The sequence below is a fragment of the Pelmatolapia mariae genome, linkage group LG17 (assembly GCF_036321145.2).
Source record: "Pelmatolapia mariae isolate MD_Pm_ZW linkage group LG17, Pm_UMD_F_2, whole genome shotgun sequence".
NCBI classification, from domain to species: Eukaryota; Metazoa; Chordata; class Actinopteri; order Cichliformes; family Cichlidae; genus Pelmatolapia; species Pelmatolapia mariae.
Window position 1 is genome coordinate 11,244,909 of NC_086242.1, and position 17,241 is coordinate 11,262,149.

Genomic DNA, 17,241 nt, shown 5'->3' on the forward strand with positions numbered 1-17,241 from the left:
AGATGGGCATGCTCCCTCTTATTACCGCAGGGTTAGTGGAGAATCTTGAACGCAATCAACAGCAATAAGATAGTTTCATATTATACTTTACTCCTTTGACTACTGTTGCATTGTACTAATCAAAAGAACAAAGGTTTTCCAGTCATTACAAAAGTTAATTGAGCTCATTAATGAAGACCATCTACTATTTTGCACACAATGTTTTCCAACCACTAATTAAATTACAAGTCTTCTGTTGTTTTGTTTTGTTGTTTCTTCCAATAATCCTCTGCAAAGTTTGTGCTTTTTATTTAAATAGTTGCAAGATGGTTATCTTGTAATGACTTTTGAAATGCTACGGTTAGAACATTTTGTCTGAGTAACATAATGCATGCTCTGCAGTATTTTAGCCAACGGTGGATTTTGGAACAATGAATTTTAGGACTTGGGAATTTACATTGTGCTGTGCTGCGTTATGTAAGTGAGGAAGATGAACTGCCAGATCATGAAGGCAGCGTTTCTCTTTTTAAAAAACGTCAAAGTATCTCCAGTTAAGTTGTGACTCTTTACGTATAAAATACTGACAAACTGATACTTGTTTTGCATCTTTCCTTCTTTTGTTTATTGTGGTGCAGCATGACAGCAGATTCCCAAGCTACAATGAACAGTGCTTAGGACATATGGTGTTGTGTATGCTTTTCCTTGCCTTGATAAACTTTTGCCTTAAACAGCCATCGCACAGGACGGAGGAGCTCACTAATGCTTTTGCTTCTCAGGTCTCACAGATGCCAGGAATTTGCTCCAGTAATGTTTGCCTCATTCTATTTAACCTCAGTACTTTTTGATAGGTTGATCAATAGATGGGCAACAGTAACACTAACAAAGATTTTTACATGTTTTTACAGTTTTCCCTCTCTTTTATATTTTTAAGTCTAATGAATCACATAATCTAATTATTTATTTAGACTACAATGCTTTTTTGTCTAATCTCTCTATTTAATCAATTCATAAATGAGTATTTGGGTACTAATGCCAAACCTCCGTTTGACTAATATTTAACTCTCAGTTCTCATTATTATTCCTAAAACTGAAAGCAACTTCATTAAAACCACTGTTGCCAAGGATACCTTCTAATATCTGCACTGTGCAGACGAATTATGGCAGGAGGAGTTTTTTCCCCCCTTTTTTCATGATATCTCAGCTGCTGATGACAGATGAAGAAGCTTAAAATAGATCAGCAATGATCTCCATTCCCCGTCAGTGTGTGTAACCACCAATTTAGCAATTGGTGCAAACAGTTGCGTGATATTTGTCATGCATACCTTACAACTTAATGTTTTTGTTGAAAATATTATAGCTAGTCGCTAGTTCCATTCCAGTAAAATATGCAAAAATATGACAGAGAACGATAAAAGTTAAAGTGGTCCAAATGTGTTTAAAAAATAATAATAATCACAGTGACGTATTAGACAACAGTGTATGCAAACGAAACTCCAAGGTTCATTAATGTTCGAAGACGCAGCTCTTTGTAATTACACTATAAAAATAAATTTGAATAATACCATTCTGGCCTGAAGATATATGGATGTATTTTTGCATAAATACTTCCTTTGTACCAATGCTGATAAAGAATTGCCCACAATAAGTTAAGTAAACAAAGTCGGCTTTCAGTGTAATCACTGCCACAGCTTTGCTGAATAGCCCCGAGATGCACGTGGAAGATGTAAATAACCGCCATTTAACCCACCATCCTTCGCAGAGCAGGAAATTCAGCTGCACTCGATGAACAGATAGCTCAGTGGAAACTTCTTATCCTTTCATGTGTTGGTTCATCAAGTGTAGCTGATTTTCTTTCTGTTTCCTCAATGTACTGTACAACCTCATACCACCTTGATAGGGGCTGCGAAGTGGCAGCAGATGTTGTTTTCCTTCTAACCTACCTTTCTTACCCTCCTCCTCCTCTTGCTCACCTCATCCTGTGTAGGGGTACTTTAGTGATCCCTGGAATGTGTTTGATTTCCTCATCGTAATTGGCAGCATAATAGACGTCATTCTCAGTGAAATCAACGTAAGTACGACGTCCCCCCCCCCCCTTCCCACTTCACTCTCCTTGTCTCTCTCTCTCTGTCTCATGTCCTCTCACTCTGTCTTACCTTCTTCTGCTCTCCTTTCCTTTGTGGTTACTCTCTGTCGTGCTGTCATTTCTCTTCATCTATCTTCTTTGTCAGTCTCCTCCTTCTCTTCTTCCTCCTCCCTCTCTTCCTTTCATTCTTAAAACCAAGATGGCCGCTGCCACGCACGGGACCCCCACTCCCCCCCACCCACAGCCACAGAGGTTCCTGAGCAAGAACAAGCTTCTTCCTGGGTTTCACAAAAAGTCGAGGAAACAGAGGCAGGGTTTAGCTTTGAGCACAAAGGTTTCTGTCTTGCGTCCTCTTTCCTAACTCTTCACAGTATCTAAAATGTTGTTGGGTTTTTTGGTTTCTTTTCTTTTGTTTTTTTGGCCACACTGTGACACTCAGGTTTGATCCCCCTGACTAACTGAACTAACTCACTGACCAATCACAAACAGCCTTACGCAGCTTTTTCTCATTTTTTTTTAGTTGTGATTTTGTTGCATATTGTTCCTTACTGTTCCTGTTCCTGTTGACATTTCCTCTCATGGACAAGCATGACCGATCGCTGCTGCTCTACCTGTGCTGTCCATCTTCTTCAGACTGCCCCCTCTTTTCTTTTTTAGCCTTTTTTAAATTTTGTTGTTTCTTTCCCTTTCTACTCCTACTAAAAACTCCAGTGCTCATGTATGTAATGGTTTTTATCTTATTTTTTCTCCTCTCTCCTTTAATTTCCGTTCTTTCCATTTTTTTAAATGTCTTATGTTTTGTCCTTTTCTTCTGTTGTTTTCCTTTTCTGTCCATCCCCACACAGCATTATTTTGTTGATGCATGGAACACATTTGATGCCTTGATAGTTGTGGGTAGCATTGTTGACATAGCGATCACTGAGGTTAACGTAAGTAGTCCAAACTCCCTCCCTCCCTTCCTGCCTGCCTGCTCTGCCATTCCCACACACACAAACAGACCGAGCGCTGATAACCATCTCGCATGCTTTCAAATGATTAGGAAAACTTCAGCTGCACAATATTTTAACCTAAGAGATGGCTGAGTAAGTCTGGCAGATAAAACAGCCATATGGGGCCCAATCAAACTGGAAACTACTGGCTTCTGAAGGGTTTTTGTAATTTTTGAGCTTTGTTTTGTTCCCATATCTGATTATCTTTGGGCGTGGTAAGGTATCGCCTCCTTTATTTTTGTTTTTGTTTTTTTTTCTTTTTGTGTAAGAAAATGCCTCCTTCCCAAGCAATCCTAATCACTTTTTTACTATTAGAAGCAGTGTGAAAATGCCAAATTTTCAGTGCGGCTTTTAACATTTGAAGCTGCTTGAGATATGTTTTCACACCTCGGTCTGCTTAGCATCAGTAGCATCAGAGACTATTGCATTTGTCAATAGAACCGATTGCATTTCCTCAGCACTTGGTTTGGTTACACATTGGTTTTATTTGGTCTTTCATCACTGCCTTAGGGGATACATTCCCCTTGCATGATGGACACTGTATAGCATGACAGATACAACAGTGGTATATCCAGGCCTGTTACTGTATCCAATTTATCTTGTGCAGAAATTATATTCTGAATGAAGGAACAAATGCAGATTCTCATATTATAACAATAGTGTTTTGAGGGTAAGAAGAAAAGCGCTCTGAGTTCATAAATAGCGAGAAAAACTTAAGGTAGCTATGAGAAACATACACGAGTTGCATTTTTTTTTTTTGTCCAACAGTAGCAATGTGGAGACATGGGGAACAATTTGATCCATAAATGGATTTACTCGGGACCCATGAAATTTATGTAAATGTATGTATGAATTCATTTATCATCGACGTGGAGGCCCTATGGTCAGTGGTGGGGCTGAATAAGAATGAATATCCCAAACACAAGTCAAATGTTGAGTGTCTATTGTATTTACACTTCAGGGACAGTTGGTGTTTAATTCATGTGGTACTGAAAGTGCTCTTTGGCAGGAGTAGAGTTTAAGAACTGCACGGTCCTTTTCATTTATCCTTAGAGGAAAGTGCATTTGTACTAATGATCGGGCTCACTGAAGACCTTAATGTTACTTCGACATTCCTTCTACCTGCCCATCATTAAAGTTTCTTTGATGGTTTCCCTTCAATCTGAAAAGCTTTGCATCTTTTGTAAAACAAAAAACAAAACAAGAGAACAAGTGTAATTCTCTATACACTTATGGTAAAAAAAAAAAAGTTCACCCTCTGTCAATTCTAAAATACATCAAGACATATTTTTAAAAAAATTATCTAGTCCTTAACAATTCTTAAAATTAGGTCTTACTTATTTAACAAAAATTGAGCCAAAATCCAGAAGCAGTGTGTCAAACATTGAGGACTTTGACTGGACCATTGCAACACCTTGATTCTTTTCTTTTTTAGCCTTTATGTTGTAGATTTGCTGCTGTGCCTCAGATCATTAACCTGTTGCATGACCCAATTCAGCCAAACCTTAGCTGTCAGACCGATCGCCTCACGTTTTACCCTTGTATGCTTTGGTATACAAAGGAGTTGATGGTCTATCAAAACAAACAAAACAAGCTCAAATCACTGTTGGAGTGGTTGGTATGAGGTGTTTGTGCTGTGATTGGTTTTCTCCAAATGTTGTGCTGTGCATTATGGCCAAACATCTCCACTTTGGTTTCCACTCTTGGTCCAAAGGACATTATTCCAGAAGTCTTGTGGTTTGTTCAGATGCAATTTTGCAAACCTAAGCTGTAGTGGCATAGTTATACATTCTTTTTCTACTTGTACTGTCATGAACTTTATCACTTAACAACTAACTGAGGCCTGTAGAGCATGAGATGTAGCTTTTTCCAGGGGTTTTTTGCAGTGTCCCTTAGCATTGTATGGTTTGACTTAGAGATAAATTTCCTGCACATGGCTTCTGGATTTTGACTTATTTTTTGTTAAATAAATAACACAGTATGATATGTTTAGTTTTGTTGTTTATCTCAGGCTGTATTGAGATCACTTTAAGACCTCCTAAGGACTAGATCAAGGACATAGCACCTTCAAGAATCAGTAATTTTACCCTAACTTAAAGAAGTAAGTGTTTAATATTAGTATAATGTTGATCAGAGTTCTGACTACATGTTTGAGTCAAAGTTGAGGGTTAGCATAACTTGAAAAGGAAAATAAAGACACCAGGAGAGAAGAGTTGGCCCAGTTGTGGTGAAGGGTTAAAAAGAAAGCAGCCACCTATCTCTTTTGTTGATTTCAGTCACAAAACATAGTGGTGCTGGTGTTCTCTACAGTGATCTTGGAAAGAGCTAGGTGTAGCCAGTCTTTTTGGTAAGCAGAGCTTGGCTATCCCTCAGCTAGAAAGAACAATGTCCTTCAAAGTCAGTCATTAGTCTTCTAATCTAACGTAATAAGAGCACTAAAAGACTTTTATTTAGGAGGTCACAATAAATGCAGCCTTTTTCTGTTTAAGATTGGAGATCCACATATTACCAGCTTAAAAATTCCAACTGGTTTAAAAACATGAAGCAGGAAGAGAGCATGCATACAAGTAGATCAGTACTTTATTTCATATGCAGCTTTTCCTCCTCAGATAGCACTGGTGAGGCATACAAATACAGTACAGTTACTGTATTCCAGGCATGTATGAGCTAAGCGCTTGTATTCATGCCATGAGGAAGGCATTTGTCCCCATGAGAGGCTGACAAAGCTGCTTATCGTTGCTTGGGTATGCTTAGATATGTGCTTTATTTAGTTTTTCTATTTAGTTATTAAAACAATTTGCTGTCAAGGGACTCAATAAAGGATCATAAAGTATCTTCAATAATGTATCTGATCTTGAAGCTCGTGTTTAGAAAGGCACAAATGTCAATTTAAATAAACAGGTCAAATAACCACCTTAAGACTGAGGTGTGTTGGGCCAGAGATATCCACTTTTGTCATCTATACAAGCCGCTGATGTTGCACTTAGCACTTTGGTTTGGAGATTGCCTTTGATTTGAGTGAGTTGGTTAATTGAGAGATTGATTGATTTGGTTAATTGGTTTGCAGTTCCTTCTGAATGATTCATCATATTGTTTTCTAACCTCTAACCTAAAGGCATGCCCCAAGTTTGTTTGTTTTTTTCCTCCTCTTCATTTTCTCCTCTGGTAGTTTTTAATAATTTGGGTGATGCACTGCCCAAGCTACCTTTTCTGTCTTTATCTCCTGTAGTTTTTTCTTTTCCAGTGTCTTTTTTTAAGAAACCCTCCGCACTCTGAGAACTCTTGACCGTTTTTGAACTGGGGCCCTGTCACATAGACATTTAAAATCTTAGCCTGCGACTGCATCAGCCACAAAAGCACAAGTGAATGTATTTAACAGCCGCCATCTCCTTAGTTGCATCTCTCAAATGTACACGAGTGTACAGTGGAGTGCAGTAACAGGCTGGCGTTTAAAACCTTATCACTTTGCCTGTAGTAAATATTAAAAACATCCAATCTAAATGCACCCACTTCGCCGCTCCTTTGGGTGCCTGGTTGACTTAGATTAGCCGCATATCTTCCGGTCATTAAAACCGAATATCCCCTTAATCCTGGATCTCTAATTCTCCCCAGAAACCTGCGGGTGCTTCTTAAACCTTGTATGGTTTCTTTTACGTTTTGGTTTTGGTTTGAGTAGCAGTAGTTTGAACAGATCAGTAGTGGTTTGCTCTGAGCGGTGTCTTGCGGACAATGCCAGTATGGACTGCATCTCTTTCTCTATCTTCGGAATGCCTCTTCTTCTCCTCTCCATCCTCCTCCTCCTTCTCTTTTTCTGAGCCTTTTCAATGCACTGAACTCTTCTTTTATGGATGTTTATCTCTCTCTTTTTCTCTGTCTTTTCTTTGACGTTTGATTGCGGTGCAGCTTGCTCACATAAAATGAAAGCTGGGTAACATGGGTCTCTCATGTGTTTCATATGCCCTACGAGGTCCACAATTATCTGCTCTATATGTAAACATACATTTTAAAATATACATAAATATGACAAATGAAACAAAAATATTTTCTAGCTTCTGTAACGTAAATTATCGGGTAAGAATAATCCCATGACACACATGTTACCCATTAAACTGACTGAACTGATGAAATTTTTTCTTGAAAAAATTGCCGTGCAATGTGAGTGAACAACTCGGATCCATTTTAAATGTGCTCACATCTGCACTGTAGTTCAGCCTATATATTGTGTATATATTATAATTTGACTGTTTGATTATTATTTTTTTAGCACTAAATTTGTGTTTTGCTAAAAGTATATTTTATTTGAGGATCTTCCAGGGCCAATTTTTTACTTTTGACCTGTTTTAAAAGAAGATAAGTGAAGGATATTTTAAGTTTAATTGGATTCTGTGTCAAAGCTTTGATTTCAATTTGAAATGAAAGCACATTGCAAACAATGGCCCTTAATCATAATCCTCAGAAAAACACTCAAACATGCCTTTAGTTTGTTACTTAGTCCACACTTAATATAAATCAGGTTATCTTCCTCCCCTATACCCTTCCGTCCTTCCTTCCTGCAGATCCTTCCTTTATCCCTCCCTCCTCCCTCCTTCCTACAGTTGCCCTTTCTTCCAACCTTCCCTTCCCTCATCGCCCCCCAATTGCACCTCAGTTTTCTCATCAGCACACACGCTCACACAAACGCACATATACTCATATTCTCTCTTCAGGCTTGTTATGCCTGATCTCCTTTTTTTTTGTCAAGAGATTATTACTTTTGTTTTTCTATTATTTACGTTTTCTATTTAGAGAAGTGGTGCATCGTAAAGACTTTTTACTCTGTGTACATCGTTAGTATGTGTGTGTTATCATAAAGGCGTGTAGATGGCCCTGTTGAAATCCCATAAAATCCCTCATTCCTTCCTTCCTTGTTTTCTTCCTCTTTTAATTTGTTTTCCAACTCTCTAAAATAGTTTCCCTGCATGTCTTCCTTCCCTTCTTCTACTCTTCCTTTTCTTTCCCAATTTTCTCCTTAATATTCTTCCTATTGTGTCTCTTAAACACCCTCTTTCTCTCTTCCTTTAAACTCACCCGCTCAGGCCTTTTTGATTTTGAAAACAAGGACAGGAAGTAATGATGCATTTATTTTGTGAAGGGTATTTCAACATGGCCATTTCTAATGCAGAGTGACGCGCTTGCGAGTCATAGATTGAACTGTTAGTTAATCTATCACTCCCAGCAGTCTGAAAGGTTGCAGTGCCAGGGAAAACCAGTGGGTGGCTCCCTACAGCACAAGGTTTGTGTGCTCGTTAGAACACGCAGACACACACAAGCTCTAATTTCCACAGTCTAGCATCGTCTTTGCAGTTAGTGGAACTTACAGAGTTTTATATGTTATCTTGCCAGCATCTTAACTGTGGATGCTTCCTTCAAAGTAAAACTTCCAAAAAAATCTTAATTTCACATGAATTGTGACTATTCTCTGGTGAAAGATGCACCTGATTAATGTAGGTAAATTTGGTTAAATGTAGATTCACTTAAATTACCCCCGATCATATACAGATATAAGCTATTGCACATAGACACACACTCAACGACAACTCTCACCCCCTGTGTTGCAGCTCCTGAGCATTATTCATTTTTTTGTCCCTCAAGGACAGAAATTTCCCACCATCTCTCATCACTACATGTTTCAGTCTTCTAGTATCTCTGATAAGAAGTGATTCAGCCTGATGTGGCCCTCGCAGAGGATAGGTCAGTCTCTAGATGCAGTAATATCACACAAATATCTCCCTCTAATATCTGGCTCTGATGAGTTTATATTTATTCACCACCATATGAGTCTTGATCAGAGATTAAACTCTGTCGGTTTGTGATTTTTTTTTTTCCTTTTCATTAAAAACAAACAAACAAACAAACAGCAAAACACACAGACACACACATAAACACACTTGCACCGTGACACAAACACACACACCAAGGCGCTACTCTGGTGCTGATGTTTGTTGCCTTTCCTTAAAGCCGGCTGACTCCTCCTCGTCCTCGTCCTCTTCGTCCTCCTCTTCCTCCTCTTCCTCCTCTCACCCCCCTGTGGTAAGGCCAATGGTACGCTCCGACGGTAACCTCGCCCGCCGCCCTACCTCCTCCACCATCCCTTCATCCCTCCATCATTCCATCCCTCCCTCTGCTATGCCATCCACGGTATGATCTTCTCGTCCACCCTGTCATCTCCCCCTCTGTCGCTCATGCTGTTAACTTCTGCAGCATGCCGAAATATATATTGCTGTTGTTTGTGCTTTTATAAATGTTTATACATGTGTAGTCCTATATGGTGAAGGACACTGTACATTATGCAGGCCTAGTATCACTGGAGTCTTGTGACTTTCCTTGGTGGCTGTCATTCTTGCCATGGCGCAAGCTGCCCCCACTTCCTGCCCATGGCTTGCAAGTTGCCCTCCGTATGGAAGTGGTGTCTTTCGCGCTTCGTCATCAGTACGAGCCATCATGGTCACGCTGTCACGCTGTCTCTCTTTTTTTCACTCTTCTCCACTGATCTATCTGTCTGTATCTGTCTATCTGTTTACGAATCAGTCTTGTGATTTGTCTCTGAATATTTCCGACAATTCCTTATCTTTAGTCTCTGTCTTTGGCTCTCTTTCTCTCTCTGTTACACTTACTGTCACTGTACTTCTTCTGCTCACTCCCCACCCCCACCCCCACTCTTTCAATGGTGCAATGGTGCCCACTGTGGTCCAATTGTGGTATTTACATGCAGTACAGAATTGTGATTTTCCACTCCTCAGAAGGATGTGCCACTTTTAGCATATCTGGCAGTGGAGTTTGGGATAATGCATGTTATCGGTTACTTGTCAACACTACGTCAGAAAAAACAAACAAGAAAAAACAAACAAAAAAAAAAACCATATTCACTTTTATCCCAGAATTACATAAAAATAGAAGTGACTAGTCATTTTTCCAAACTTTGATTTATTTGCAACACATAGCAAGTGACTAGTGCAAATAATGAATGCAAATCAGATCAGTAATATGTTGAAAAGTAACGCACCGTGCAACATCTGTTATCCCAAACTGCAGCAGGATGTGTGGAGAATGGCAAGTTCTTTGTGGGAGCACACTGTGTGTTCTTTGTGGGATTAACATAAAGAATTAATGGCTTCTTGGAAAAATACAAGTGGCAAAGCAGATTCAGAGGTCAGAGAGGCTGATGCCGTGTTTCTTTGGGTCACATTTCATTATTACAGTGACGAAAGATGTAGCACGTCTCTCCTCTGGTTACACTTTGCGTGTAGTCAGGTTTGTTCTGTGCATACTGGCCAGTCAGATAATGGCGAACTGGAAATTTTCTCCTTAATTTTGCATAACTAGTTTTGTCATTAGGATTGCTAATGATCCGATATCCTTGCTTTCACCCGATTCATCTGCCATTTGTGGTGTAAATTGTGGATATTTATTCCTTAGCTTGGCCCTTAGCTGCTGTGTTGTGTGCATCGTGCTGTACAAAAACTCTGATGTTGCCTTTGTTTTTCTGCCTTTTTGTCCTAGAGAAGGAGCAGGAACAGCATAAATAAATAAATCTGTATTAGAATAGCACTCAGCGAGATGGCTGAATATTTTATTGTGGACTTATTTCCTGTGGATGACAGAAACCTTAGCTAACCTTACCTAATAAAGCAGCAAAAATTCAAATAATGGAATACGTAAATGTCTGGAGATGCAAAATACTTTGCACTCTGTGCAAGAGGCTCTGTAAATAAAAAGAGGCCTAGAAGATCACAGTACACAGATGGTGTAGATATGGAGATTTACCACACAGGAAAATAATGTTTCTACATGGCAGTCACTGCACTGGGCAGTAATAACTTTATCCTCTGGAATATCATCCTTGGATTTTCTTTCTCCAGGTGGCCAGTTTATCTGTGACAAACAATTAGCCTGTCTGCATGATTTATTGAAACAGGAATCAGCCCACAGGCTCGGATTTTTGTATTGTATCTACTGTGAGTTGTTAACAGTGATTTATGAGAGTGCTTACCTCCATCGATGGAAGACTCTCTGTCCCAGTCTCAGATATTAGATTTTTAGTCTATAGCAGTGCAGAATAAATGCAGAAGATTTACTTCAGAGGTCCCAAAAGTGTTTAAAAGCCTGTTTGTCAAATGTCAGCGCATGGCTAGATTTACCTGTAATTGGACGCAGACAAAACGGCCAATGGTGCTTTCTTTGTTGTGATTATGGTGGCGGTGTGGTGAGGTCAAAGAAACAGCGTTAAGGTGTATCAGATGCTTGCGCGTGGCTAAAGATTGTAAACATGAGTGAAGCGGATTCAATCAGAAATGTCAAGTGATTTTTCCATGAAGTCATACACGTAAGCATGACTGCCCGATTCTCTCCCAGATCTCTTGTGTCAGTTGATTTTGATGGGATTTTGTAGGACGCAAGTTTCCATTTATTAACTCTGTATGTGTGTGTGTGTGTGTGTGTGTGCGTGTGCGTGTGTGTGTGCCTTTTATTCATATTAACACCCATATGTGTGGGTGGAAATATGGATACAAATGTTACTTGTATGTCTGTGTGCATATGCATGTATTCTCATGATCATTTATGCGCGTGCGTGTGTATATGTGTGTGTGCGTGTGTGTTTGCTTCATTTCCTTATCTATCTGCATGTGTTCCCATGCGTCCTGTGTTTTTTTTTCTAACAAAAAAAAAACACCAAACCCCACCAAAAGGGACTGCAGAACTCTGAAGAGAACGCCAGGATCTCCATCACCTTCTTCCGGCTGTTCCGCGTGATGAGGCTGGTGAAGCTGCTGTCTCGCGGGGAAGGGATTCGGACCCTGCTGTGGACCTTCATCAAATCCTTCCAAGTGAGGGGAGAACCGGACACAACATGCTAGAATAGGGGGGTTGGGTTTACACAGGGAGAAGTGGCAGGGGACGAGTAATGTGGCTCTCTTTGTCCTTCCTTTAAGATCAGAGCTCTGTTTGCTTTCACTTAAGTTCTGTTTTTTAAGAGATTTTACAAGACATTTTAATTTTATCCACACATGTAAAGTCTGTAAATTAAATTTAAAAATTATTTTCAGTTCTGAGACGCATGCAGCTATAAATGCCCTTGTTCTTGTGTAAATCCAGCCTGGTAGAGTCTCACAAGCTACCTTTCCTTGCCTTGCCTTATCCCTCCTCATCCCCACCTCTTACTTGCGTAGAAGGTCAGGTAGATGCTATTTAAAAAAAAAAAAGAGGGATGGTGTGAGGTAATGGAGAGGAGGTTTGGGAGTCTAACTACAGAAGCAGATTATGAAGTTTGAAAACAGGAAAAAAAATCCATACCTTAACGAGAAATCTTTTCTTCATCTTTCCACTTCTCCTCTTTTCTTTCTTCTTCTTCTTCTTCTATCTATTACTATCAAACACCCTGCGCCCTACTACTAACCCCTGAGAGTTCACCATTCCCCGTAGGCGAGTTAAGCCGTAGACAAGTTTTGTTTAACGAAGCACTCCACCAAAAAAGTGAAATCATTTGATAGAGAGTTGTGGGGACATTAAAATCATCTGTTCTCTCTCTTGCGTTAGCTGAGACGGGCCGCTTCATGTTGTACTACTGCTGCCTGTTTGAACCACAGGCTTAAAAATCAGCAGTGGTTGTGAATATCATTTTGAGCTATGCATTAATATTTTGTGTGCTTATAGAATTTATTTAATTTATGAGCAGGCTTTAACTTTTTCATTTATTCATCATGACTTGGCCCTGCCCTTCTATGCACAGGAGTAATATTAGCCAGGAGCACAGTTCTGCACATTTGCTAATGCGTCTCAATATAGAAAAACAATGTTCTGCCCTTGTTTGGTGCATGTGCTGTATGTTGGGACTGATCTCCTGACTAAGTCCAGAGAACAGATTGTATTTTGCTGAGGTTTTTCACTCTGAAGTCAGATGATTTGTCCTGGATTGTTTTTGGTGTTGTGCCACACAGGACTGCAGATCCATTCACTTTCACAAGTTTGAACAGTTTTTAAAAAAAGAAAAGAAAAAAATAGATTGTGACTTTGAAGATTAATTGGACGAGTGAGATTTGAATGAAACTGAATGGACTCCAGCTCTGGTGTAGGATAAACCTGCAGAAAACTTGCCACTGATGCGTCTCTCCTCTCTTCAGGCTCTGCCCTACGTAGCTCTCCTTATAGTGATGCTGTTCTTCATATACGCCGTCATTGGCATGCAGGTAAGCTGTCAGGTTGTTATCCCCTTGTTTCCCTCCCACTGTTATCTTCTCTCACCTTCTCTCCTTTAGCAAGCCTCCGTCCTGTGTCTGTCCCCCTGGAGTCTTGTCACTCAGAGTTCCTGTTTGGTCACGTTGTTATTTTGCTCTCCCATTATCTTCCTCTCTCTGTTGCTCCTTAGTTACTGTTTGTCTTTGTCTCTCTGCTTCCTCTCTGTTTCACCTGGAAGCTGTTGTATAGTTTGTTTCACTGACGATGAGTAGGAGACACTTTGGTTTGATTTGCTGGGGGATGTCTGGCCACTAAATGTGACCGACTTTCACTTGTCAATGCTGACATCATATGCTGTGTGCTGTGACTACACCCTCCCCTCCTATACAGATGTTTGGTAAGATAGCTCTGCGGGACCACATGCAAATCAACAGGAACAACAATTTCCAGACATTCCCTCAGGCGGTGCTGCTGCTCTTCAGGTAAGGGTGATTAATTTGGGCATTTGCTGTTTTTTACTTCCTCATCGTCTTTGTTTTTCCACTTTTCTCCTAATCTGTATACTTTGTGTAACTGCTCCCATTTGAAATATTAACTTCTCTTATTCCTGTTAAATGTTCCTATATTCACCTCCTTTTATAGTGAAATTTTGTACATAACTTATCACTGATTTTTATTTATTATAGAGGTGACTTAATTTGGCATTAAAAACTGCCAAATCAAACATGCTAGTCTATATGGGAGCAGCCAAAAACAGCTTGATGTTGATTTACGACAAACGCCCTGAAGGTTTTCTTCCTCTTTTCTGCTTGGTTGTGATGATGGTAAGATTCCATGAAGGGGGACAAAAACCACAGAACCTGAAAGGATGGAATCACACATAATTTACTAGCATTACACCAAGTTTATTCTCCTCAAGTTCAAAAAATGTCTATCCTTTCTTATTCTGGATACACCCCTACATGGAATATATAATAGCACTGGGTCTCCATTAAGAATGACAGTATACTTGGAAACTTGATAAGCAGAGGAACTCAAAACTGAATGGAAAAAATAAAAATCATAGCTATATATATATATATATATAAAGTGCTTATATATAGTCATATTTTATATGCTCAGATGTAATAAGAACAAAGTCTAACATCTGCGTCTCTCTCTTTTTGTCTTTGTAATAATGTGCATGTGTGTGCTTCACTCCATGCTTGTATGCGTGAATGCATACATGCGCACATGCATGCATTTGAATATGTGTGTATGTGTGCCTCTTTGTTTCTGTTTTGTATCTTTCTCACAACCGCATGCACGCCGGCATCTGCGTCGGCGTCCATGCATATTTGGTTGGTTGTGTGCATGCGTCTGTCTATCAGATGTGCAACAGGTGAGGCGTGGCAGGAGATCATGCTGGCGTGTTCACCCAAACAGCCGTGTGAGAAAGGATCAACCAATGAAAGCAGCTCGTCCAATGAGGACTGTGGCAGCCAGTTTGCCATCATTTATTTTGTCAGCTTCTACATGCTCTGTGCCTTCCTGGTGAGTAGAGGCACATATCTAATTTTAATTAGTAAAAGGAGAGTATTTCATGTGATTGTCATAACCACAAATAGCAAATTAACATATTTCAAAATGTGCCAGAAAGATGACTTTGAAATTGTGTGTTACATTTAATAGACTGTAGAGAAATTTAGTACATGGTGATTGAACTGGCAGGTCTATAATTGTTTAGATAGAAACTTAAGGATTTCTGATTTTCCCCAGATCATCAACTTGTTTGTGGCCGTCATCATGGACAACTTTGACTACCTGACGCGTGACTGGTCGATCCTGGGGCCACATCATCTTGACGAGTTCAAGAGGATCTGGGCTGAATATGACCCAGAAGCTAAGTAAGTTTACAAAGCTATATTTGCCACTTTTCATCTGTTTCAAACATGTATTCATGCATTTATTTTGGCTGTGTATTTTTACTGCTTATAGTTTAGTTGACAGGGAAGCTTTCTGCTCAAAACTGCTTAATTTTCTTCTTTAATTAAATCCTAAATTATGTTCAAGTAGTTGAAATAATCTGTCCGTGCATCCTGTTTCTACTGCAAAAACACTCCCTGGAGTACTCTCTATCCGTGGTTGAGAATCACTAGTGTAGAGCGTCTCTAAAATTCAACATCTATGCTGGTTTTTAGGGGCAGAATAAAACATCTTGATGTGGTGACTCTGCTCAGAAGAATCCAGCCTCCCCTCGGGTTTGGAAAGCTCTGTCCACACAGGGTGGCTTGCAAGGTAAACAGACTTGCATGGTCACACAAATTCCTAAACAAGGCTGCAGAGTTATCAAAAATATATATAACAGCTCAAGTACCATCACTGCATGAGTTAAAAAAATCCTCATGTTGTGTTGTATTAGAGTGGTGACATATGCACAGCTAATAACGCCTTCCACAATGACTCAAAACACACACTGACAACAAATCGTACCTGGGAAAATATCTCAAAAAAATCTCTCTAACGAAAGATTAGCGTCCTTAGAGTTGAACTGCTGTCTGCGTATTTTTAACAAACTGTCAGCTGCCAGTATCTGTTGGCAGCTGTTAGGGAAATTCACTGTGTTAAAAAGGTGCGTGTGTTTTTCATCTCACGTAGCGTCTGGTGTCGATGAACATGCCTCTGAACAGCGACGGAACAGTGATGTTCAACGCCACACTGTTTGCCCTGGTCAGAACTGCACTCAGGATAAAGACAGAAGGTAAAAGACACGTATGGGGGCAATCACTAGCACACAACTGTAAAGGTCACACATGTACGCACCAGTGGGCACATCATCATACTTGATAGCATAATGTGAAATTGCGTGTTTTCTTATTTTGCCCCACTTTTTTTTAAACCTATTTTATAGAGGGGTTGTAATGTAATTTCCAACTATGGAAATACTAGTTTGAATCTACAATGTGTACTTCATACTGCGCTTTGTGTGTGCAGGGAACTTGGAGCAGGCCAATGAGGAACTGAGGGCAATAGTGAAGAAGATATGGAAGAGAACCAGTATGAAGCTCTTGGATCAAGTAGTGCCCCCTGCTGGTGGTATGTATACCCTGCAGCACAGTTTCTTATGCACAAATATTTAAGAAGTGAATGTTTCCAATAGACATTACTGTTACCTTACTGTGGTCAAAACCTTGGTTGCATCACTTGCAGTGGAGTTTCTGAAAAATCTTGCAGCATGTTACTTTTAAGCATTAATATTTTTTAATAATGATGCTTTTTTTGTTTCTGTAGATGACGAGGTAACAGTCGGGAAATTCTACGCCACCTTCCTCATCCAGGAATATTTCCGCAAGTTTAAGAAAAGGAAAGAACAAGGGCTGGTGGCCAAGGTGCCCCCCAAAACTGCACTCTCTCTGCAGGTATACAGACAAGTTTTGTTCACAGTAGAGCTAAACGTTACAGAGGTAGATTTCTGACATTCGAAATTTGCTCCTGGGTTACAACATGATATGTAAGCAACACTGCTGTGTCTGTGTGTAGGCGGGCCTGCGGACATTGCACGACATTGGTCCGGAGATTAGGAGAGCCATCTCCGGAGACCTAAATGTGGAGGAGGAGCTGGATAAAGGTGTAAAGGAGCCTGTGTCAGCGGCGTCTGAGGACGATATCTTCAGGGTAAAGGTTGGATACACACACCTTCACTCACTCTCCAGAGAGAGAGAAAAAGAAAGAGAGAGAGATGATCAACACCAGCTTGAAGCCGTATTATTGCATCATGCACATAAACATGCATTCTTGCATGTGCTTAGTCAAGAAGACATAATAAAAAAGCCTCATGTTCCACCACATAGCTTGGCTACAAAATGCTACACTCACTGAACTATATTTATGGATGTTGGGGGGGTGTTTGGGGTCCAATGAAAATAAGTTTTTAATAAACACAGCAGTATTTTACACACTATAATCACTAAACAAATATTCAGCGCTGCAACTGTAAGG

At 39.9% G+C, this 17,241-nt stretch overlaps 1 protein-coding gene across 4 annotated transcripts in view; it reads left to right on the plus strand.

Moving 5' to 3' along the window:
• The window catches only part of cacna1c (calcium channel, voltage-dependent, L type, alpha 1C subunit), a 199,761-nt gene that overhangs the window by 173,697 nt on the left and 8,823 nt on the right, over window positions 1–17,241 (plus strand). For 3 of the 4 annotated variants that reach the window (XM_063501408.1, XM_063501409.1, XM_063501410.1), the window contains 11 exons: window positions 2,908–2,991; window positions 11,778–11,915; window positions 13,209–13,274; window positions 13,654–13,745; window positions 14,634–14,796; window positions 15,022–15,149; window positions 15,444–15,540; window positions 15,901–16,003; window positions 16,237–16,338; window positions 16,534–16,661; window positions 16,783–16,917. In XM_063501408.1, the coding sequence (XP_063357478.1) occupies window positions 2,908–2,991; window positions 11,778–11,915; window positions 13,209–13,274; window positions 13,654–13,745; window positions 14,634–14,796; window positions 15,022–15,149; window positions 15,444–15,540; window positions 15,901–16,003; window positions 16,237–16,338; window positions 16,534–16,661; window positions 16,783–16,917 (1,236 nt within the window). Of the gene's footprint in view, window positions 1–1,963; window positions 2,048–2,907; window positions 2,992–9,048; window positions 9,133–11,777; window positions 11,916–13,208; window positions 13,275–13,653; window positions 13,746–14,633; window positions 14,797–15,021; window positions 15,150–15,443; window positions 15,541–15,900; window positions 16,004–16,236; window positions 16,339–16,533; window positions 16,662–16,782; window positions 16,918–17,241 lie in introns of all 4 variants that reach the window. The other variant, XM_063501407.1, reaches the window with a different exon arrangement.